At 38.0% G+C, this 25,534-nt stretch overlaps 1 protein-coding gene across 1 annotated transcript; it reads right to left on the bottom strand.

Annotated features, from left to right (window-relative positions):
* Positions 1-8,293: 8,293 nt before the first annotated feature.
* Positions 8,294-25,248, bottom strand: kmt5c (lysine methyltransferase 5C). The gene is made up of 9 exons (XM_051098477.1): positions 24,965-25,248; positions 20,523-20,655; positions 20,172-20,337; positions 18,187-18,296; positions 17,912-18,075; positions 17,766-17,785; positions 16,021-16,157; positions 15,159-15,319; positions 8,294-14,962 (listed from the first exon to the last, which is right to left on the bottom strand). Exons 2-9 carry the CDS (start codon positions 20,633-20,635, stop codon positions 9,441-9,443), a joined length of 6,393 nt encoding a protein of 2,130 aa, XP_050954434.1. The 5' UTR covers positions 20,636-20,655; positions 24,965-25,248; the 3' UTR covers positions 8,294-9,440.
* Between the last annotated feature and the right edge of the window lie 286 nt (positions 25,249-25,534).

Below are 25,534 nucleotides of genomic sequence, written 5' to 3'. Positions count from 1 at the left end.
GCCATGGTGCTCTCAAGCCATACATCAAATTCTCCGCGCCAAACTGACATCATGCCGACAGACAAAACAGAGCAGGTTACTTTCAGTATGAAACAATTTTTTAAATTTTGCTATTTTTTTTTTTTCAAACAATAAATACCATTTTATGATTCTTTAATGTGTTGTGACAGATCGTTGTAGTGCCAAAGTTTAAGCGGCACGTCAACCGACCATCTTCCTTATTACTAGTTACAGCACAAAATAAACATGAATGAACAACAGAAGGTATATTGTTTTCACCGCTAAAATACATCAATAGACACCATTTTTCAAGTTCAAGTCACCCAAAGTTAATTTACTCTCCTGTCTGTTTTTTTTTGTCAGACAAAAACGGCATATTCGGCATTGTGATTGGTTAAAGGAGAAATTCACTTCCAGAACAAAAATTTACAGATAATTTACTCACACCCTTGTCATCCAAGATGTTCATGTCTTTCTTTCTTCAGTTGTAAAGAAATTAAATTTTTTTGCAATCAAACAATCAAGATCCACACACGACTGTACATCAAGCTAATACTAAAAGACGCCGTCTTTTACAAAAAGAGTGCAAATGGATTTTTGATTTGAGGTCTTTATATCCTCTCGGTATGAATGAAGAATTGATTTTGAATTGTTTCTTGTAAAAATTATATAAACATCTGTATATGGATTATATCTAAGTGTACGATTGGATGGATTTATATATATCTTGTATTTTTGGATATTTAGATTTTTTTCTATATGGAGGTATTAAGGATTTTTACTATTAATATAGGTATAAGAAAATTATTTTATGATATTGGATGTACATGTTTTGTGCCTGCGTGTATATTATGATGTCAATGGTAATACTGATTTAATGTGGTGCAGGTGTGCGCCAATTCATGGGGCATTGAGGAAGAGCTTTGTCTCGAAAACGTTTTGCACCTTTGCACATTTATTGCACTTTTGCACGTATTTTTATGACCTCTGATGCAGCATTTAATAAAGAATTTTTGAAGAAGTATTAGCTTAATGTACAGTCGTGTGCGGATCATGATTGTTTGATTGTTATATGTTTTTGTGGATCTACGCACCGCACCAACTTGTGTTTCGGAATTTGGACATTTGGTGCTGCTCCTTTTTTGTGACTTTGTTTTTGAGGAAAACTCTTTCGAGAAAATCTCTTTTGAACTGAAGAAAGACATGAATATCTTGCATGACAACGTGAGTAAATTATCTGTAAATTTTTGTTCCAGAAGTGAACTTCTCCTTTAACTCCCTGCAAAGGGTCAAAGGGTCTTTCTTAAAAAAGATGCAGGTGCTCTTTCAATGAAGAAAAATAAATTAAAATAAATTACAGAAAAAAAATAATTTAATATAAACTCAATAAGTGGAAAAAAATAAATAAATAAAAATAAATCAATCATTGAGGTTTGCACTGCACAGCATCAGAAAGATCAGGGCATTCCTAATGAAGCATGCTGTACTATTTCTTGTCCAGACCCTTGTCATTTCTAGGCTGGACTACTGCAGTGATTATCTGGCTGGACATCCATCATGCGCAATCAAACCTCTACAAATGATTCAGAATGCAGCAGCATGACAGGTCATCAACGAGCCCAGAAGGGCCAACATCACACCTCTCATTATCTGCCTGCACTGGCTACCAGTTGAGACTTGCATCCAGTTCAAGACGTTGATACTTGGAGAGCTCAGCACCCTCCTACTTCCACTCACTTTTACATGTCTATATCCCCTCCAGAAGCCTGAGATCCACAAATGAGCGACACCTCATGGTACCATCACAGAGAGGTAATAAAATCACTTTCCAGAACATTTTCGCTCACCGTTCCTGGCTGGTGGAATCATCTTCCCACCCCCATCCGGAATGCTGAATCACTGACAATTTTCAAGTTATCATATTTGAAAGCATAATTCTAGCCTATTCGCTAGCATTTTTAAAGCTCAATGCAAAATTGATGCTCTAAACATGTAACTAGCCAGCAACCTGCCAAAATAAAGCTTGCTAATTTTAGGTTTGAAATTTCATACAAAAAATGCATATTATCATTTTATTTTAAGATTTACTATACAATAATTGTATTTTTATTTAAAACTCACTTTTTATTGTTAAATATGATATTATATAGTAATATATGTATATACACTGTCCTCCAAAAGTTTGGAAACACCCCTAGCAAAGTGTGGTTTTGGACGATATCAGAATAAATCCTTTATTTATTTTTTGGTGCAAATACATTAAAGTAAGCTGACATTATCATTGAAGACCAGCAATATTAATTTTCATTTTGATTACATAATAATGGCAATATATACATGTCAAAGTCAGACATGCCCCTTTGCCAGCTGTGATGCCTGGTTACCGGTTTAAACTTGGTCCAGGTTTTTAAAAGATTTTTGAGTCAGCACACCTTAATAGCTTCAACAATTGATTGACAATTAAGTTTAGAATACAGTGAATTTAGGCCCAGATTATGCAGAGCTGTAATAGCTGCTAATGGTGGATATTTTGATGAATCCAAAATTTATGTTTTTTCTATGTATAAACTTTTTATGTAATAAAATATGTTTTTCATAGTTTGTGTTGTCCTTTATCAGTGCAAAATTATCACAAATTAAAAAGGATTCATGCCAATATTGTCCAAAACCCCACTTTTCTAGGGCGTTTCCAAACTTTTGGAGGGCAGTGTGTATACATACATATATATAAAACCTAAATAAAGTTTTAAGTTATATTTAATGGGTCACACTTTGTGCAGTGTGAGGACCAAACCAAATCTCCAGGTACTCCTATGAGAACCAGGCCAAAAAAAAAAAAAAACTCATGTGCACCCCTGGTAGTGTTGCCAGAGTACAATAATGCTAAAAGTTATGTTGATAAATATTGAATTGCAAATGCATAACTGTATATCATTTTCATTTATCAGGTGAGGCTGACGGTAAATATACAATTTAAAATAGTAAATCTGGCTACAATGTTTATTACCTGCTATGTCATGCATTAGATATAGGGCCGAAATGTATTTCAAAACGATGGATATTTTGATGCATCCTAACGTGAGACGATCATGGATCCAAGCATTACTGAAAATCAATGTGTGAGCCAAGACTATAAAGTTGTTTGAAATAAACTGGGTTTCAGTTTGCACAGCTGTGCAGCAATTGTAAAAAAACTGGTGACAATTTGCAACAAATCTAACCAGAGCAGTACCTCAGCAATACTCAGTGACAATGCTGCCCTAAGTACTGCAAAAGTGAACATATGACAGTCATTTCTGCACCTGCTATTGTCAAAAACATTTCTCCATTGCAAAGTCTTGGCTTCGTGTCTCCTACTACTTGGGCAAATATTTCTCAGGAATCACTTTACGGTTCTTCCTTCAACATTAAATCAGTTGTGCTTTTAACTTCCATCTACAAACTCCTCGCTTCCATCCCTCACCATTTTCACCCACTGTTGTTATCAAGCTTTCATCACTTCTACCATTTACTTTGCTTTATAGCACCAGGTGCTGTCTTCAAAACTCCCCCATACATCTTTCTTTGCTCAAACATTTTATCTCTCTATGTGCAGATTCTCTCAACCCATCTTCCTCCTTGAGATTCGTAGCACTTCCTTGTCTCCCGTTTTCCTTCATCACACAATTGTTTCTGAGAATTAAGTATAGCTGTTTTACACCAGTGCGTTTACCATCTTAGTCTGTCACACCAAAGCTCATAAATGAAAAAAAAAAAAATAAACTAAAATCATCAAACCACTTCCAAAAAGTTTTTGGTTAATGATTATATTAATGCTGTCTTTGATAATACTAGCCGAAACAGACATGCTCAAAACCACTGGCAAAAGACGCTGATTGAGACAGCTTACAAATACCATAATGTCACAGGGCAGGTAATTCAATATACAATTTTCTGCTAAATTAACATTGAGACTGTGGAACTTGAACGTACAGTTAAGGAAAGAATTCATCATTCACTTCTGGATCGATTTCAACGTCTACAGACACTAATACCATATGGCAGTTTGTCAGCTTTGCCTGTTTCAAATCTAAAGGGGTGAAAGTGCCTCTTCCTTTCCACTGTCCTAATCTATTATCCATCCATTTCCACCCTCTGTGGATATGACAACAAGCTTTCAGGCTCCTCCGGGTCTCGGTAAATAGCGCCATATGCACGGCTTTCTAAGAGAGGTCACCGGTTCTTCATTTAGAGATGATGTTACACTTTTAGTGCATTTACTCTTCAGATTTAGAAACATCACGTAATATTCTGGAGAGGTTGTTGAAGCTGAATACTGAAAACTGTAGCACTAAGACCTTTAAATTAGACAAAAAAAGCAAAAAACAGAGAGGGGAAAAGGACACCGAATGAAGCCTTCTATCAGAAAATACTTAAAAGTCTATGTAAAGCAATATTAAATACGTTCTTAGTTTGTCACACCAAAGAAAAATGCCAGTTTTGAATGATAAAAAGTGACAAGTAGATCAAATAAGTCAGTAAAAAAAGCAGTATTCTCTGCTCTCAAATGCTGGGGGCGTGTCCGCTGTCAGTGCTGAAACCACGCCCACTGGCGGGAAAGCTGCCACCTCTCTAAACTGTCAAATACAAATATATTTAAATAAGGAGGCCGTGCTGTTTTGTAAATTATCGCAACCAGGTAATACACATTTACGCGACAAAGGCATAGTTACACTAAAAAATGCTGGCTTATTTTTTTTTAACCCAAATGTCGGGTCATTTTATTGAGTTAATTTTAATATTTTTACCCAGGTTCTAGGTAGTTTTTCTGTAACTAAGTTGCTGGGTCATTTATTATGCTTTTTCTACCTAGCCGCTGGGTCAAGTCTGTCTCTGACGAAACAACCCAGCTGCTTAGTTAAAGTCAGAGCGCGGGCTTTTTGAGTTCTCACACTACAAACGAGACAAAACTATAATGCTATAAGAAACAGAAAAGATTAATTCGTTGTTTACCTGGGGCTTTAGTCTATGATTAGCTCACCTCACCTCTTATCTGACAAGTTTTCGGGTTTGAGTTGTCCGTTCATCATGTGACAGCCTCATAAGCTTATCCAATGCAGTCTGAGCCGGAAAGAGAACTGATTAGAATTGATTAGTATGAAGCGCCTGAAGACTCGAAACAGGTGAACTTATTCCAGTACCTAATAGGATGTTGCGCATACGCGACTGAACGAATCACTCCCCTAGACGACTCGTTCGTCCCGAGTCACATTAAAGATTCGCTCAAAATGAACGAATCGTTGAAGAACGACCCATCACTCTACAGGAGAGAGCGTTTCTCAGCGCTGCCGGTTTGGTGCACTTCTTCAGCGAAATAAAAGTTTGTATACATTTGTATATATTACATATATTTCATTTATAAAGTTTGTGCTGTAAATTGTAGATGTCAGTCAGCTGCACCAGCAGCGGTCACTTCGAATGATGGAAACGCCTGTTGCCTTGCATAAAATAAATCGATTTTATTCGTTATAGTACTGAGTTTAATTTAATTTGATGTAAAAATATGTTCTCTAATATCAGTACTGTTTGTTTATGAGTAGGTTTCGGTGTCAGTCACGGCATCTATCAGCTACGAGTGAAACGCCAGGCCGCGGTCTGAAGTTCGCAGTCACACCGGAGAACAGCAGCCCTTCACCGGCTAAGATTTGGGCGACACACCGGCACAAGAATTAGCGCTATTTCGGTAAAAAGCGCTTACAGCGAACGGTTGGATACAATAAAACAAAAATGCTACTTTTAAATATTACATTTTTATGTCTAAAATACTTTTTAAACGAGTTTAAATGTATGCAATATTGTAAACTATGCTGTGTTCACCCAAATAAATTCAATTTGTCTTATTTTATCCAAGTGTTCTTGCTTAATAATAAATGTTTTTTGTTTGTTTTTTTTTAATTATTGCTGTTGCCTCTAGTAATTCTGTGTTTGCTTTTTTCCAGTCTATTTGAATAATTTTTAAACAATAGTTAAATAAAATACAATAACCAAGCATGTTTGGTGAAAACATTTAACCCAACCAGCTGGGTCAAAATAACCCAGCATGTGTTCTGTCCAATATTTAATCAGCGCTAGGTTGCCAAATAACCCAAGTTGGGCTGTTTTTAACCCAGAATTTTTAGAGTGTAGTTAGCAAACTGTAGACTGTAGTAACTAACAGTAATGGCAGTAACTCGCGTTTGAGCGGGTGAACCGCTGATGCTAATGTGCTCTAGTTTTTATAGTTAGTGGAGGGCCCATGCTCAGAGGCTTCAGTGCGTCATCGAGACATGATTTCAGGCTCGCCCAAAAAATCCTGGACACAAAAACAGTGAAAAACTGTTTAACTCAACAATTCAGTACTACATGGTCTTTGTAATGTGTTTCAGCAATACATTTCTAACATCATTTACTGAATTGCATTTACATTTTAAATGATCGGACCTCTTAAATAAAGTAATACGATTTTAATAATTGATTCCTTGCGTAACAATTATCAAGAAGTGTCTTTTAATGGCTCACTTGGAAAGATTTCATTTGACAGAACGAGCATAGAACAGGGATGGAGAGATAGAATTGAAGTTACCACGGGGGAACAGATGGAAAGGTTCATTTTGCCATTTTAAACTGTAAATGTTTGGTAACATTACGTGTACAGGAAGGTGGGAGGGAGGGAGAAAGGATGGTTGGGTGTAGGAAAGGATTACTGAATAATTCAAAAAGAGAAGAAAGCAGAGATGAATCAAGCGTACTAGTGCCTGTCTCACACTGAAGCAATATAAAATGGAGGATGCAACTAATATCTCTTTTGTGGCACAAATCTTGTGTAACACTCGTCAGTGAGCAAGGCAGTGTCTTCAAAAGCAGCAAAACCTTGGGTCACCAGATTTGAGTCAACAGCATGAATTGCGGTCTTTCGTCACCTGTTTTAATAGTAAACTGGAGACTGGGTTCTTGAATTGTTACGTCTGCGCAAGGTGATACAGCAAGGTTTTTGGGTCCTACAGTGTTTTCCGCAGTGCCTCAAAGGTTCAGCCGCCTCACTTTCTATCCACTGCCTTGCTGCCTGTGTCCTCGTTATGAAAAAAGCTGTTCCACTTGGCTTCAGCGTTAACCCTCTGCTCACTGTTGAGACAAGAGAAAATGGGTCATGAATGGGGAAAGGGGATGAACAGGCAATAAGAATCAGAAAGGATGTGGACAAAGGTTTGGAAGAAGGATTGAGGGACAAGGAAGAACCAGAAGTACTGTAACAGAAGCAGCTGGGTAAATGTAAAGCATGGATAGAAATGAATAAACAAATATTCCCGTTTTGACTCCTAAAAAGCAAAAAAAAAAAATGGAATGTAGACAGCCAAATATTTTGGAGGAAGACTGCTAAAACAAAAAGAGGAAGAAACATCAAAAAGATTAGCTGTAAGCTATTAAGAAATTAGAAAAATAAAGTTAAATTTTTTAAAAATGCATGTGAAAACTGATAATAAAATAATAAAAAAAGATAAAAAAAAAAAAAAAAAGCTTACTGATGGGATAAATCTGAATAAGCTCCAGTGATTGATAATTGACAGTGCTTATAAAGCACTGTGGGTGGAACAAATGTGCTAATATATACATAATGCATTGTATGTGTTTGTGAGTAGATGATATGCAGATAATTTTATGTTCCCTTTTCGCTTCTATGGCTAGTCTTTGTGGAAATTAGGCCAGATAAGACACTGCAGAAAATACCTGCAAGACCTGTAACCTTGAAGAAATACCTACTAGTAGTGCTCTTTGAGAACACTGATGAAACTTAAAAGCCTTTATCAGCAGAGTTGGAAAAAAAGGGAAATATATATTATAGACTATTCAGTTAAATAAAACTCCACAAGGCCTAACCAATATACTAATATTATATAATTTCAATGAAAATTACAATAGAACAATAGATAGATAGAACGATAGACCGATAGATGATAGATGGATAGATATTAGCATGTTAAAATACTATGAACAGTTTCATTTAAAATCATTTCATTTTAATTGCATTAATTTCATTTTTTACAATTTTACAGTTGAACATTACAATTTAAAATTTCTCTCAAATGTCCTAAGTAACAAACAGGATGGCCATACAAGACATACCGGAAAAAGACATTTGAATTGTAGATATTAAAAAACGGTAATATACATTAAGTTCAGTACAATCAAAAAATTAAGTTATATTGAAGCACCATGTTAAGAACATATTAAAATAAATAGAATTAATACACTGGCTTTTTATAGACCAAGGCAAGGCTTAACACAACTACGTCATAAACATGTAGAACAGCCCAAGGCTCTCTCTCATGTCTGCATGTATTGGAGGGGCAAAAAAAAAACAAACAAAAAAACACAACATACGGTTGGAGATGATGTCAAGCTTTGGGTCTAGGTGACCTACAGGACTACAGTACATTATCGTAACAATATTCTATAAGTGTTAAGTGAGTCTGACTCAGTATCAGCTTCAGCTTCAACATCTCTCTAGAGTAATACAAGTGGTAACTAATTAATTATGCATTGGCCCAATGTATCAAAGCAACACCCAATATGATACAAAACCCCATGAAGCTGATATAGACAAATGTTTGGTGTTAAAAAAAAAAACACAAAAACAAAGCAGCACTCAACGCCAAAACACATTTGTGCTTGCAAAGTGTGTGAAAAAGTGTGTGGAAAAGATGGGATGCTATTCAAATAAATGACATGACAGACTGTAAAAATGCTGAAGTGTTTGTTATTTATGTGAATTTAATGTAGCAGCCGCTACAGTTCCTTTATCACATGCAGGAATCCCCAAAACCATATACAGGAGGTCCGAGAGCTGCTCAAAGTGCGTGTCTGTCATAGGCTGCACACTCTTATTCAACTTGATGGACGGGCATTTAAACAACCCCAAATTAAAAGCACATGATCTCTGCTCTGGTCCTTCATGCGCTAACCCACCGAGCTGTGCAAGCTGCCAGCCACGCTTATTTTTCTCACATATGATCGGTCACGTGTTCTTTTAACAACTAACAACTGCGATCTAGACAACTAACTCCAAAAGGCTAGGAGGAAATTTCCACAATGTGGAGAACAATATCCCCATCATGTGGTGAGTCTTACGTACTACAGGACCAACAGAGTGTCTATTTTTCTGATTTAATACAGAAACCACTAGCATGAAAAATATTATCTTCTATAATAAGGTACTAAACAAAATTCATCATGTAGCATACAAATAATTAAGTGTGCTAATAAAAATATGTCTTTAAATATTTCAAGAAAACTCTTTTGATGCTAAGAACAGGACATTTTACATAAATTCATACAAGTTTAATGAAAATGAAAAGAACATCTTATTACACCGAAGTTGTTTTAAATAAATAAAGTCTCAGCATATCAAGGACAAATGGTCGTTACTAATCAGTATATTGTAGGTCCAGATCCACTGTACCGTCAGTCACCACAAGCCGAAGTCTCTTAGGCTTGCGATCCGTTATGGGGGTGCTTTGCGAGTGCGAGGTGGAGAAGTGTAGAGAGTTGTACGGGTGAGTTCCAGTCCCCTGATGCTGCTGATCCTTGCCGACTTGGACTCCGTGAACTTTAGACCCTGCGAACCTACTCACAGAGGGAGGAGGTGAGAAGTTTGAGGGACCACATGCCTCCACCACCAGCCTTCCTTGAGTTCCCGAAGGCTCCATTAGACAATGGTAAGTGTAATTTGCAGGTCCTGAACCAGAATAATTCAAGCTTTCTCCATCCTCGCTGTACCCCAGAGTCACCGAATGATCTCCGGTGAAGTTCACCACGTAAGATTGGTGAGGAGGTTGACCGTGTTCGAAGGTGGTTGACTGGGTTTTAATCAAAGGGACTTCATGGATTGAGGATTCTCTGTATCCTAGATGAGGACTGCTGTGTTGCGACGCCGGAGGTGAAAGAGAGGAGCTGAAGTTGAAGTCAGAAGAATCACAGTGAGAAATATTTGGACACATCTGATTCTTATTGGGCTGGATAGTAGACACTCCAGAAAGTTGAGTGTTTTGAGTGGGAGCCACAACAGCATGGGGTTTTTCCAATTTTGAGAGCTTGCTTTGTGTTGTACTGTAACATTGAGGACCTTGAGATGAGGGAAACAAAAACGTGGAGGGCAGGGATGGATCTTTATCGTTCCTTGAGATCTGGGGTTTTAGACCTGCACTGTTCTTGAAGATGTTCGTTGTGGTTTTGCTAGAGCTGATGAAATAAACAGGGTGGATGCGATCGCCTTGCTGACTGGGATTTGCAGGGTACTGTTTGGAAGGGATGTTCTTTGGGTTTTTTGGTAGATTTTCAGCCAATCTCGAGAACCCAGCATTAGGACACCTAGCAGAAGACTCTTTTCCGCTCTGAGAACTTGATGGACCCGGACAAGCATAGAGGCTTTCCAGGTTGCTGTGAGATTTCGAGCTGCCTGCAGCCACAGAAATTCGACAAGCATTCTGGCCTCCCTCGGCTTTCGAGACATTCTTGGTGTTTGGGAAAAAAGGAAGCTTCTTGTCATTGCTACGAAAAAGCACATTGCCAGAGTTGAATGCACCTGGATAGTCAGCAATTGAGGTGGACTTACTTCCTACGTGAAGTGAATGGAAGGGCGTAACAAGGTTACTCTGAGGTCCGGCACCAAGTAGACTTTGTGTGTGCTGGCTTGGAAAGACAGATTCGGATTTAGCTTTTGAGCTATGCAAGTTGAGAGGTCCATGAATTTTGTCTTTACCGTCAATTTTAGCAAGGCCTGACTCGGAGGACTTGGTGTTAACAATGGAATCAAGAAAGTTCAACTTTCTATCCTGAGGATGCAGGCGTGCAGTTGGGTGCCCAGGCTGTTTAGCACTTGTAGATGCGCTGTTAAACATTGTCAAGTCTTTGGGGAGAAACGGTGTTGCCGAATCGTCCTGAACCTGGAGCTCTATGGGGGTTTTTGACAACTCTCCATCAGACAAGTACAGATCCTTCTCAGGATCTTGAAGAGGAGCAGAACTCGTGGCTGTATTACAGAGCTTATCTTTAAAGAGCAGCTGAGATGCACCAATAGATGAGGATGTGTCAGACTGGGCAAAGACAATATCCGGGAAACTTAGCTCCTCGCCGCTACTGAAGTTACTCACTGGGCTTGGGGATCCTAGGTAAGGAGTCTCCGGATTCCATGCATCAGTGGGACTTTGGGAGAAGGGGCTGCTGAAGGACCCGGTGTTATGAGGTTCACCAGGACAGTAATCTATTAAAGAGCCTGCCAAGTTGTTTTGCGCAGGCATCTGATCGTAGCTTTCGAGATTCAAACATGGAAAGTCAAGCACATCTTCGGGATAGTTACTAAAGCTACACTCCGTGGCAAAGGGAGAAATGGGAGGAGACTGAATCTGAGAGGAGGTTACACTGGTGTTGGTGGGCACACTTTTCTCACATACCTGTGACTGGCTCAGAGCCTGGAGTTTGGACAGACTTTTATTAATCTGTAACAAATTGTGACTCAAGCAAATGTCATTCCTTCCTTTATTGTCAGGTCTACTAACTCCAGTCTTGGAACTATCGAAATTGTCCGACACGTGCTCTCTTACGTTCTCTCTTGCTTGAATACTCCCACTGGCATGACTTACTCCTGCCAGCCCATCATAACAGGGAGAGTAAAGCGACAAAGGCGAAAGGGATAATGGTAAGGGCGAAGTCTCAAAACTCAGTGGATCTCTGAAAGTCTCTGTCGCCTTGGTGCAACTACGCCCCGCCACTGGTTGCTGGCACGGAGGCGCATTTTCCTCTTTAACTTTGCCGTGAGACATCTGTTCCACTATTGCTGCTGTAGCAAAGACAGATGTTAATTTCTTTGGCTCCCTGTGCACAGCATCAGTGCTCTCATCTTCGTCGTGAGCGTCTTTCCACTCCACCTCCCACTTGCCTTCAGCTCTCCTGCACAATCTAATCAGAGGTAACGGTTTAATGTCATCAATGTCCACCTCAATTTTTGGGTCAGATGATTTTTGTTGTAGCTGCTTGTCGGGAACATCACCGCCGTCTTCAACAATTTCTTTTGGTGTACTAACATTCTTCTTGTTGATGCGAACAGCGGATACTTTTTGTTGTCTTTTACATGGCTTTGCTGCGCATTCTTTTCTGCAGTGTTCTAGCACGTCTTGAACAGCTTTGGTGGCTTTCTCCAAGCCTACGCCATTATCGGCCTCCCCATGACCCCGAATTCTCTCCATTTCTGCATTTAGAATTGAGACGGAGTCCAAAATGGCTCTAAAGGGGTCAGCTAAAGCCAAGCATTGCTGTGGGCTTGTTTTGTCCACATCACTTTTTGCCTCATCCGAACACTCCATTGACCACTCCTTTCCTCTTTTCCTCTTAAGGCGGATTCTGACGTTTAGCCTCTGCTCTTCGTCGGTCTTATCCGAAACATTTGAGGTAGACAACTCATCTCCGGTGGTATCGTCAATGTTATCCGTAATCTCACAGTCCTCTGGTCCTTTGTCACTTTTCGCTTGGTTCTCCTCTCCCGTGTTGCATTTGACTGCTTCTGTAATTTTGGGTGTTTCACTCTTAGGGTCTTTGATTGTGCTCTCACAAACATGTACAGTACTCGTGGTATCCTTGCATTCAGGAACTTTGACATTGTTTTTGCCTGGGCCACGATGAGCACTCTGAGGACCTTTACAGAGTTGCTTAGACGAAGTCTTGATCAACTTGGATGAGCCACGCTTTTTGGACCCGACGCCAACATTGTCTTTAAGAGCTGAACTTGATTCTGGTATTGAACTTTTCAATAATGCTGTATCCACACTGCTGCTTTCACTTGGCTTAGGTAACAGATTGTCAGAGTTGGGTTCTTTGCCTTTAGTGACGTCAGCACAGGCTGTTGCAGGTACATCCTGTTCTGGGTCTGTATCGAGCGATTCTCGAAATGCTCGTTTCTTTAGGGGAATGCTGCTCTGGGGACTATGATCCAGAGAAACCATGCACACGGATGGAGGTTCTGAGGAAATCAAAGTGTTTTCCAACTGTTTCACTTGAGTATCTTCAGGTGTATTTGGCTGATCAGCTGCCGAGAGTCCTTGTTTGGGGTTTTTATTTTTGTTATTAAGTGCATCATGCTTGTCCTTTGTCTTTTTATTGTCAGCAAGTGATAGTGTTTTCATCTTATCAGCTTTACTACTGTATCTGCACGGAGGTTGCTGGTCATTAGCGTCTTTATCTTGTTGACTAAACTTGCAACTCAAACTCTTCCTAATATCCGTCAACAGTACCCTTGCTTCTTTAACAACAACAGTCTTGCTACCAAAGTGTGCTGTTAACACTTTCTTTTTCAAGTAATTTCCATCAACAGCTGCTTCTTCCTGCTTCTTGATGCTGCTTTCTTTATCTTGCACCTCAGGTATGCGCTCAACATGTGTTTGATTCTCAACCTTGTCTGCTCTTTTCCGTTTCTTTACAGTATCTTCTGAATTTTTTGGGATTGCGACTTCAACAGACGCAACCGTTACAACTTTATTATCTTGCTTACCTTCAATTTCATGCTCACTGTGCCTATCCTTACCACACACATCCATTAATTCTTTCACAACAGGTTGTGAGACTGCATTTTGGCCAATCTCTAAATCACATGTTACCTTTAGGTACTTATCTGCACTCTCCACATTTACTGGTGTGAAATACAACTCCTTCACGCCTTTCTTACCTTGCCTATTGCTTTCTTTGCTCGCATTAATTTTTGTGCTCTGCTGTACTGACGCTGCTGCTGGTGCTGTAACCTTGTCTCTTCTACTGTCTGCCTCCCTCTGACCTGTACTTTCAACCTCTGGCTTTCCTGGGATAGCCACCCTGACCAGATTGACTCTGAGGTAACGATTTGACCCTGAGAGGAGAGAGACGGGACTATTAAAAGATGGTGAAGACAAAGAGGGTGTAACGCTTACAGCGCTAGAAGAGACAGACTGCCTGTGGTTTTGCTTGTTATCCCCTGAGGTCTCTGAAGCTACACAAGAACTAACATCACCTGCCCTAGGAGCAGTGGAACCGCTGATGTCTCTCCCGTCGCCAGCCACTTCCCTGAGGCAATCCCTAAAGACTCTCTGCTGCGTCTCTCTGATCACCGTGCTCTCTGTTTGTGATGATTTGTCACTGTTAGTTCCAGCGTCTCCATCAACGTGCACATATTTATCAGTACTTGGTTTACCTGGAGAAATTAAAACAGGGTTAGTAGTGTCCTTGGACTCAACCTCGCTTCCTTTTTGCTGCTTCCCATCTCGTGTCTGCGAGTCAGAGCATTCATTTTGCCCTGTAGAGAGTTTAGAGTTTGACTTGATCAGTCTGGTCCTCCTTTTGTTGAATCTGGAGAGTTTAGATCGACTCCTTGCTTGGAGACTGCTCAGACGACTACGAAGAATATTCCTGGTCCTTGAGGAAATGCCCTGGTGGACAATTCTGACAGATGATGAATCAACGTTACGTCCCTTGGCCTTCATGCCGTCTCTTTCTTGTACACTGGAAACACATCCAAGAGTAAAGGGTTTAAATCTAATGACGGGGTCTCCGTTCAACATTTCTCCATCCTCATCTTTTCTCTCCTCCGGTCCATTTATGTTAGCACTACTGAGTGGTGGAGAGACAGATTTGCTGTTCCTCATGATTCTCTCTGGTTTTGGTCGCTCTTTCTCAATTAGGTATAACAGGGCCCTTTCTTTGCTCAAGGGGTCCTTGCAGCTTAATAGGAAATTTGTGCTGTGCTGATAGAGGCAGATGCTCAGCTCCTTTAGCTCGGGGTGAGGCAAGGATGATAAGAGATTTTGTGTTCTCTTTTCCACCTGTTTGCAATGCTCCTCCCTCCTCCACCTATCAGTCTTTCTCATCTTGCTCAAAACAAGGGCGTTCCTCTTCGTCCGTTGGGAAAATGTATTCCTCATTGGCAAGGCTGACAAGAGAATGAGACAAGAAGAATAGACAGCCTGAGTTAAGTGGTTGGCAATAATGGGATTATAACAATACAGGCTATTTCACCACTGCACGGGATGCTTAATTACATCCTTGGTCAATTTGCATTCAGAACACACACATTTCACTCCAGGATAAGAAGAAATAACTAAATATGAATGGCATAACAAGCATACCCGAGTTTGATACAGTGAGAAATGGCTTTGGGGTGCCATTTCCCCTATTCCTGTTAAGCCTTAGGTCGGTTTCTCTGAACTCGTATTTCTGTCCTGAAGGATCCCCGGAGCAAGCCACATCTGGTGACTGGTCTCTCTTCTTAAATGATCCCTCTCCTCTCCTGCATAGATTGGCATCATTAGAGTTGATAAAAGGCTTTCAAATGTATTTCTGTCATTAGAAACCTAATTGACATTAAAGCCTTATACAGTTCAGACCAATAACAAGCATCCATTGAGATAATTGTGTATTATAGATCCAACATTACTATAATATCCACATTAGACAACCTTGAAGCAGCCTTTGCTATAAGTTTGATTACAACATATAATCATTACTGTTAATAGTGGTCATCGTCTGTTACGTCATTAACTGATTTTTACCATACTCTCTGCCATATGTGACCCTGGACCACAAAACCAGTCATAAGGGTAAATTTTTTTTAAACTGAGATTTATACATTATCTGTTCTAAGCTTTCCATTGATGTATATAAATAATACTGAGAAATTCACCTTTAAAGTTGCCCTTTACTAAAATTTCTAATGATTAAATCTTTCTAAAAGAAAAATCAATAATTTTGACCCATACAATGTATTTTTGGCTATTGCTACAAATATACCCCAGCAACTTAAGACTGGTTTTGTGGTCCAGGGTCACATATGTACATCAACTTGTCACCACTAGTAAGCTACTACTAAATATATTGTAGAAACTTAATTTTTCTGTAAAGCTGCTTTGCAACTATTTGTACCATGAAAAGTGCTATACAAATAAATAAACTCAAATTGAACTGAAGCAGTATTAATGTATATTCGCTCACCTCTCACATGTGCAACATTCACACATTTCATTATTCTCCCCAAAAAAGCTGTCCCCATAGTAACAGGTAATCTCCTCCCCTGGTGAGATGGGCCGCACCACTTTTACACATGCTCCATTCTTATCTCCAGGGACAAACTAATAGGAGGAACAGATACAGTATGAGCAAATGACTTTTCAGTATACACTGTGTGACTATAATCCATTTAGTCATGCCAGGAAACAAGTGAAAACAAATTAAGGAAATGTAATTTTAAACAATGGTTGATGCCCTGTTAGGACTGAAGTCAGATTTGTTCACTCAAACAAGATATAATAACTATAAATATGTGCATTACATTTTTTTATACGGTTATACTCACCCAGGCTGTATTCGATCAAAAGTAGTTATACAGTTATATTACAATTTAAAATAACCATTCTATTTTAATATATTTTAAAATGTAATTTGTTCCTGTAATAGTTTAATTTTCAGCATCATTACTCCAGTCATTAGTCAAATTATCCTTCAAAATTCATTATAATAATCTGAATTTGTGCTCAAGAACATTATCAATGTTGAAAACAGTTGTGCCACTTAATGTATTTGTGGAAACCACAAAACATTTTATTCAGGATTCCTCAACAAACAAAGACTGAAATCAATTGTAACATTATAAATAGTCACTTTGGTCAATTTAATTACAATTAGGCTAAAAATTTCTTTAAAAAGCTAGGTTTTAATGTTTATTTATTTATTTATTTATTTATACACATAATCAACAGTGTTTGCACAATCTGTCAGAGCTTTTCAAAATCCTGTACATGGCACAATATGTTAAGTTAGCACAACCTGAGTAGAATATATGTGCATATACATAAAAGAAAACAGACACAGGAGAAATGTTAATTTCTCCAACAGTGCCCTTCACCAGTATACTCCCTTCCCTTTACAACAAAACAGCACATTGTCTCATATTTATCCTACCACGTCTCAAAAAACAAATGCCAATATCCACGTAATTGCGTCTGCTTGCATTATTATCATTGGTAGGGTTATGATACTACAAGTTCCGTAATTCTTTCCGATATCAGTGTCATAATTCTTAAAATCATTTGACATCCTAGGAAAATCTGTTTTAACACTCCTGACTATTTACATAAAAACATTAAAACATAGCCCTCAAGTAAACATTGCTTTCTTAATTATTCAAGACAAGAAATTACAAGAAAAACAAAACAAATTGTTCTTAAAAGGCTTATTAAAATCACTAAAGCAATCCACAAATGAGCAGTAAATGGTTTTGTCTTTATCTCATTAATGTTGCTGTTTGATAATTGTTGAAGAAATAACAGACAGTGACAGGTCTATTAGGCTGCATTTCACCACTTGCACAGATCTATTGTGACATAACAGATTCTTGTCTTATGCGTTTACTTTCAAAATGCCAAGATGGGGATTTGACCAAGAAGTGCATCACACGAATGCGCAACAAATACCCTAAGCACATCAGTCAACTATGCGCACGTATCGAATCAGTCATTTGTACTAAAGAAAAACTGGTATACATTATAGAGAGAATACATCATGAAAACTGAAAGCAAATTAAAGAAACCCCTAGTTAAACTATACAAACAAGTCTAACGAATCAGTTGTATATACATGTACATTTAGCCTGCAAGGTACACTACATATATACAGGGTCTAGCAAACTAAGCAATTCAAAAATTTCCCTCTAAGGCAAAAGTATTAATTTAGTTTCTTACCTTACAATTGGGTCTGCAGTCTTTTTTCCCAACAATAAAAACAAAAAGAGAAAAAAAAAAAAAATCAGATCCTGTAAGCTACCAAAGACAGTGTTTTGAAAAAAAGAAGTATTTTACTGATCAGTATATGCATACAGCTCTCTCACCATGATTGATGAAGGCAGCCGGCCCCAACCAAAGCTGAGCGCATCTCTTGCGCGTCGAGTACATCACACTGAAGTCATTCACTCCTGCTCTGAGCACGGCACTATCCTCAGGGCTCAGCTCAGCTATACAGCCCTGCAGTACCTCCACCCGTTCTCCCACAAGCCTGGAGAATTCAACATGGTCATATCCTTAAATATGGTAGTAAACAAAATTTAAAAAGCAGACTAGTTTATAACGAGTTAGGATTAAATAATTAATATATAGTGATTCTAACCAGTGTCGGGTGGATGTGATTTTGGCTCCATTGGTCTCGGAGGAATAGCGGTTACACGGCTCAATGTTCACTCCACTGTCCAACAGAAAAGCTGTCATATAGCGATACATCTAAAGAAAAGAGACAAGCGAGTTAAAACAGTTATTAAAGCACGCTGAAATGAATGAAAGTTTCGTCATTAATTACTCACCCTCATGACGTTCCAAACCCGTGAGACCTTCATTCATCTTCATAACATGAATTAAGATATTTTTGATGAAGTCCGAGAGCTTTCCGACCCTGCATAGACAGCAATGCAACTACCACGCTCAATGCCCAGAAAGGTAGTAAGGGCATTGTTAAAATAGTCCATGTGACATCAGTCATTCAACCTTACATTTATAAAGCAATGAGAATAATTTTGGTAGACAAAGAAAACAAAAATTACGACTTTATTCAACAAGTTCTTCTCTTCTGTGTCAGCTGATGTGCCTTCACAGATCGATGCATGAGTATGGTGCTGCTGACATTCTGACATCGAGGTACTCTCATGAACGCGCAGTAGAGGCTGGCACAGGTGAGACGAAATTGTTGAATAATATCATAATTTTTGCTTTCTTTGCACACAAGTATTCTTGTAGCTTCATAACATTGCGATTGAACCACTGATGTCACATGGGCTATTTTAACAATATCCTTACTACCTTTCTGGGCCTTGAACATACAGTCAGTTGTACTGCTGTCTATGCAGGGTCAGAAAGCTCTTAGATTTCTTCAAAAATATCAAAATTTTTTGTTCTTTGTTCAATTTTTTGATGAACAAAAGATTTACAGGTTTGGAATGACATGGAGAAGAGTAAGTGACAATTTCCATTTTTGGGTGAACTATTCCTTTAATTTTATTATTTGAATAAAAAAAGTGACACCCTGTGCTTGTCTTTAATTAAACTGGATCAATGGAAGGGAGGAAGGAAGAAAAAGGGGGTGTGCTTCTAATTTTTTTTTATATTTGCCCATTTTGTTTCCCTTTCATACCTCCACCCCCTTAGGATGTGTGGGAAGGATGCAAGAAAAGAAAACGAGGATAAATTGAAAAAAAAAAAAAAAAAAAAAAGGAAGGCTTATTTGTACATTGGAATATTCTTGATCACTCAAGCATCCCTTCAAAGTGTCATCAGCTACGCTCACTGGATCTGTCCTTTTGTTGTTACAGTTTGGTTATTTAAAACATTCAAAATAAATATTAATAAAGCAAGGTGCCCTGTTGAAACATATGAGATGTATGGTTTATTTAAACTGTAAAGGTAAAACAAAAATGAAAATGATGACAGATGTGAAGGGGGGGAAGAATTTGAATGATGCGTAAGGTTTTTCAACTAGAAAGACTTCCTCATAGGTACACCAGTGTACTCTCACTCATAGCTCCTCTGAAAACTTCCTCATACCTCATTCCGCGGTGCAATTAGAGAATTGAAATGAAATTTATTTCCGTATCACAGGCTCAAGGACAGAGGAGCGAGGAAACAAGCAGAAATTTGAGTACTGACTACCACCCATAAGGAAAGAAAGAAAGAAAGAAAGAAAGAAAGAAAGAAAGAAAGAAAGAAAGACTCTCTGATCTAACGGTGTTGAACACAGCAAATGGTAGTAAAAGATTAATTATAATCATTTAAACATTTTCAGTTTAAATAATTTAAATCTGTCTCTGGATTGTTCAACTAAAGATTTCAATTAATCACCAAAAAAATAGATATTTCCCATGCCCTTGTCTATCTTAGGCAAACAATTTTTTGGTCCAGTACAATCCTTATGTGTGCAGAGAGACTGTACTCATCAAGAAGGCAAACAACTGATCTAGCAAAGACAAACATGTAGTCAAACCATCCTTGCCACACTAGACACATCAACAGCTTCTCATTTAAAACAATTCCTCTTTACTGATGATTATACACGTGTACAGACAGCAAAACAAATTAACATCCTGCTATTCTGGATATGATACTCACATGCTGCTTCAATAACTCCTGTCGATGTGAACCCAGCCCAGTAAAATATCCACTGACCCATTCCCCATCCAACAGGGCATCAAAGGTGGCCTGGAAGTCATGAGTGCGCTTGAACCGCAGAAGTGTCTCTCTGAGGTAACCCCATCGCCGGATCTCAGGGGGAGGACTTCATTCACAAATTACAAATGAATCATGAATGAAAGAATTGATCATTTACCATTTACCATTTACTATACAAAAGAACAAACATATTACATTGGAATAACAAAACTAGAAAAATATTTTTCTTTAAATAACGTGCATAAAAACTGCTGATCACGCATAAAGCAGTAGCGCAAAGAATATAAGTACCTTATGTTCATCTTGTGGGTGCTGAACCCCAGTAGGGGATCCAGCACCAGACTCGTGGCCAGATCATCTGTTTCACAAAGCTCTCTCACACTCATTCTATAAGATCCCTCCATGGTCGCCCACCATCAACATGCTGAAACAAAATGAAGCCGGTGAGTTACACGTTCAAACAGCTGCAAGCCCTTCAAGCATAATAGAGAACAAAGCAATTATATTTTTCATACAGATTTCTAAAAATATAACCTTCGAATTACAGAAAAAGAAAGCCCAGAGTGGTGTTCAAAACATCTGAGACCACTAGTGGAAATACTTGTATTTTGCTCATTACAAATTCATTCTAATGAATGAAAAGTGAATTTTTGCCCTAATGACGGCAGCAGTCAAGCTGCACAAGTGTCCTTTAGTATGATTGGAGATGATCCAAAGAGTATCTTGAGCTTCAGTGGAAACTAAAACATCAGACCATCTAGACTATAGTAAGGACTTGGCCACACTAAAACATTCTCGAGCTTTTTGAAAACATTCATGTGACACATGTTGTACAAATAGATTATCTATGCTTATACTTGTATTGTGTCTATTGTGTGCTACTTTCACACTGTTGCTACAGATGTTACTTTGTACACTCCTCATAGTACAGTCCTGCAAAGATGACAGAAAATCTTGACTTCGATACAATTCCTGACTAAAATCTCACAATACTTCTACTGAACCGATACTTAGAAAAAACATAGAACAACAGGAAAAGCAATTGAATATTAGATGATCCAAATGGAGAATTTAAAAGCTATTTATTATTATTAATATTATTATTTTTAATTACATGTTTTTAAGGCCCTATGAAATACACTTCATTATTTTTCTCAAATTCAGTTTTGTTTGTGAATCTCTGTTTTCCATTCATTTTCTGGATTCTATTTTAATCGATTTCATTACATTTTAATAATCAAAAGCATGTCTAATGAATTTATAAAGGATAATTAGATTTGATAAAGAATTCATTTATTATAGGATATTTATTTCTTTTTTGTTTTTCAGAAATACTGTGTTGCGTAATTACAATTTTCTGGTAAATAAATAATGGTATATATTTTTTTTTTCTGGTAAATATTCCTTAAACATTGTATTATAATATTTTTATTGTTATTAATAGTACTCTCTTTACATTAAGTAATATATTAATATATTTCTGACTGTCAAGTTAAACCAAACTTTTATTTTGACGGGCTACTGTGAAGACCCTTAGGGACTTCATTATATGACAATAGTTTTCCGCAAAAGAAACAGTAAAATGCTCACGAAGTGACTCTTAGAGCAGTTCTAGAGATTATGTGCTCATGTACTCATATATTGAGGCGGCAGAGGCTGAAAACACAGCAAGCGTCTGCGCCATTCACTAACACAGACACGCAGAAATACGGCTCTTATTAAAATACATTCTTAAAGTACCGGTACTAGTAAAATGCGTAATTATACAGTTTTTAAAAGCAGGGTATTGCGATACTTTTTAAGTACCGGTATATTGTGCAAAAATCATTAGGATATTAAGCAAAGATCATGTTCCATAAAAGACACAAATTTCTTACTGTAAATACATCAAACCTTAATTTTGGATTAGCAATATGATTTGCTAAGAACTTCATGTGGACAACTTCAAAGGCTTTTTGCACCCTCAGATTCCAGATTTTCAAATAGTTGTATTTCGGCCAAATATCCGGTTTTGTGGTCCAGGGTCACATATGGCTCTGGATTCATGTAGACATAGATCTAATTATTTGATGTGCATTTTTAGTGACACAGAAACAGAATCTGAAATATCTATAAATTCATTTTACATCATAACCTTATGTTTTTCACTGTAAAGCTTCATTTCTAAATTTCAAATACCAAATGATTTCCTTTTGTTTTCACTGAGAACAGCTAGACTGTAATAGTAACAGTAGTAGTAGTAATGATAATCCACTAAATCACAAACAGTACACATGAAAGTAATAATCTCACTACTTTATTGCTAAAATAATAGAATATTTTTCTCCTTTACAAAGGACATATTTCTTCAGCTGTCAGGAATAATGTGTAGAGCAAAAGTGGTACCTTGAACCTACCTAACCCCACATTAGTCAAAGACATTTCCCCCACATGTTGTCCCAACTAATCAAACACTGTTGAATTTCAATTTGAACAACGCTCATGAAATGTTAAGGGTTCACTAGTTACCAGCATGCAGTGAAGCATGAATTAATCATGCGGGTACTGCTATAAATTTGTTTCTCTGTGTCAACAATTTTTGTTGTTGTTTTGTCATTATTGTAATTATTTGTTGTTTTGTGATGTTAAGAGTTCATCTCTCTTTCTCTCTACCACAAAACAAGTCTTACGTAGCATAGGCATATTTGCCGCAATATCCAACAATACACTGTATAGGTCAAACTTATTGATTTTTCTTTAATGCCAAAAACATTAGGATATTAAGTAAAGACCATGTTCCATAAAGATATTTAGTAAATTTCCTACTGTAAATATATCAAAACTTAATTTTTGATTAGTAATATGCATTGCTAAGAACTTCATTTGGACAACTTTAAAGGTGATTTTCTCAATATTTTGATTTTTTGCACCCTCAGATTCTCAGCCAAATATCGTCCTATCCTAACAAACCATACATCAATGGAAAGCTTATTTATTCAGCTTTCAGATATGTATGAATCTTTCTCTTACTCTTATGACTGGTTTTGTGGTCCAGGGTCATACATACAGAATGAAGAATTTGGCATTTAGTGAATCTCTACATTTAAATGACAAAACAAAGTAGTGTTACTTAGAACAATTATCGAGACAACAGCTAAAAGAGAACCTAAAAATCTGAACGGCCAGGATTTTGTCAACAACTACGTTTTACACTGTGTAAATAGCAGAAGAATGACAATAAAAAATGTCTGACAATGCAAAAACATACCATACATATTTCCTCAGGAAGACACTTTGAAACACAGAGCCAGCCAATGCAGCCAAAGTGCCATCAATCTAGCCTACATATGACAGAAGATATTTAAAGTATGCCCAAACTTTTTGAATGGACTTTGTCTTGTTGATAAAAAAGTATCAGTAAACATATAAAGCAATTGTTACATTACACACACATCCACTAGATATTAACATTTCCAGGAAGATTTTGACAGTATTCACTGGAAAACAGCATGGTTACTGCCTAAAAATATATTGTATCTCTCTAACTTATTATATTCTACCATCGCAAACAGGTTAAATCTCTTTGGGGAATTTGAAATGATCAATCTACTATTAAAAATGCGATTTGTTTTTACTTTTTTTTCAGGCAGAGATCATGCTATTGATCTTCTTGTTCATATTTTGTGTTATATCGTAAATGTTTTAGTGACAAAAACTAATTTGTCAAGACTTTGCCTAGATTTGACATATTTCTTGCAGACATTTCCCTTGCTGTAAAATACCTTCAGCTATTTTATAACAATAAAATAATTTTCTTTTCACACAATTTTGCGTGTCCTTTCCCCCCATTCTCTTTCTACTAAAGCTATTTTATAACAATAGGATAAGAACTTTTTTTTAAACAATTTGGGGCGTGTCATGTTTTCTCCCTTTCTCTTTCCCTTTCACTTTATGTTGCTGTACTTCCTTGCAATAAAAAAATTTCGTTTTCATTTCAACTGTTTTACCCTATTTAGAGACGTTCTTTTACAGTGCACTGTACAGTATCCGTTTGGTATTGTGTTTTGTAACCCTGTTGATTATTGCTGCTGTCTTGCAAGCAAATATCACCCTCTCGGGGATTAATAAACGTATAATCCTTCTCTCCACTGACAGGTCAAGAGTTGCACTACAAGGCAGCTATTCAGTCAGAAAACACTATAGCACTTGAGTTGTAATCGAGTTCGAGTAGTACGAGAGCGTGAAAATAAGAGCTCCGGGAATGCGTGTAAACACCAGCTCGGAAAGACCTTAGCGGGAGACGACAGTCCGGAGATCACAATGGCAAAAAATACAATATACTAAGACACTCAAGGGGTTGATAAAACAATATTACAGTAAATATTAACGTTACATGCCGCATGGTCTCACAGAGACACCTTCGTCTGTCTTCAAACAGCTTTGATCGCGCCAATTAGTAGTTATTAAACAACACACCTGACTAGAGGTCAAAGGATAATTGATTTTTCCAATTCATAACTGCTGGTTATTAACGGTCAGAGTCGCGAGGGGCCATTTATCACTGTCAGACGAGCAGAGTTAACGGACTTCACCCGAAACCACTGGGGTCCAGTTAGCTCACTGGACAACATAAGCTGACCACGGCGGTCCAAATTGAATCTTTAAACAAAATATAGCTCACTTTGAATAAAAAACGACGTGCAAAAGCGACGCGCGCACATCTGTGTTGTATAAAAAAGAACCTGTGCATTTACCTGACGGGCTTTCCTTCAAATTTCTGGTCGATTTGTCCGTAGTGAAATTCGTCTGTAAGCTAGCAGGCTAGCTCTTCCTGTAGGCTACGAGCGCTGCTGCCATCTGCTCCTGATAGCCCCATATTCCATGATTTTTACGTTTCTGCAACGGATATATGATTGTAAACCAAAAAAAAATGACAGTCGGGTTGAGATGATTCGCCTATGATACTAACATTAATTTTTCTATACTGCGTTTGTTTTCGAACGTAGAAGTCTCGTCCTGGAGGTGAATTCAACCAATCCTTGACATCCATATTCGCGCTCCTATTGGTTAGCTTGGTGAGTGGCAGGGATCTCGGCGTTATTCCTCTCTTCCTATTGGCTGTCCAAGTTACACGGCGTTGAGATTGGCCAATGGGAGTGGAGATGTAGAAAATACCAAGCGCTTTCACTAATCAGCGACCGAGAGAAAGCCCATTCCCCGCCTCATCTCTTTAACCGTGTCCTGTTGACCTCCTGGAGTTATGCAATATAATAGCAGGCTGTTTGTTGGGGAAAATGCATGTTTGATGGGATTAAGGTTTTCTG

This window comes from Labeo rohita, chromosome 3 (genome assembly GCF_022985175.1).
Source record: "Labeo rohita strain BAU-BD-2019 chromosome 3, IGBB_LRoh.1.0, whole genome shotgun sequence".
Taxonomy (NCBI): Eukaryota; Metazoa; Chordata; class Actinopteri; order Cypriniformes; family Cyprinidae; genus Labeo; species Labeo rohita.
The sequence above is the reverse complement of the archived record's forward strand: the minus strand, read 5'-3'. Positions and strand labels throughout refer to the sequence as shown.

Coding starts and splice junctions, on each gene's coding strand:
- kmt5c (XM_051098477.1), bottom strand. CDS start 20,635: ATGGAGGGATCTTATAGAATGAGTGTGAGAGAGCTTTGTGAAACAGAT. Junction 20,338..20,522: donor ACCCACAAGATGAACATAAG/GTACTTATATTC, acceptor TTGTGAATGAAG/TCCTCCCCCTGAGATCCGGC. Junction 16,158..17,765: donor ACTGCAGACCCAATTGTAAG/GTAAGAAACTAA, acceptor TCCTCCTATTAG/TTTGTCCCTGGAGATAAGAA.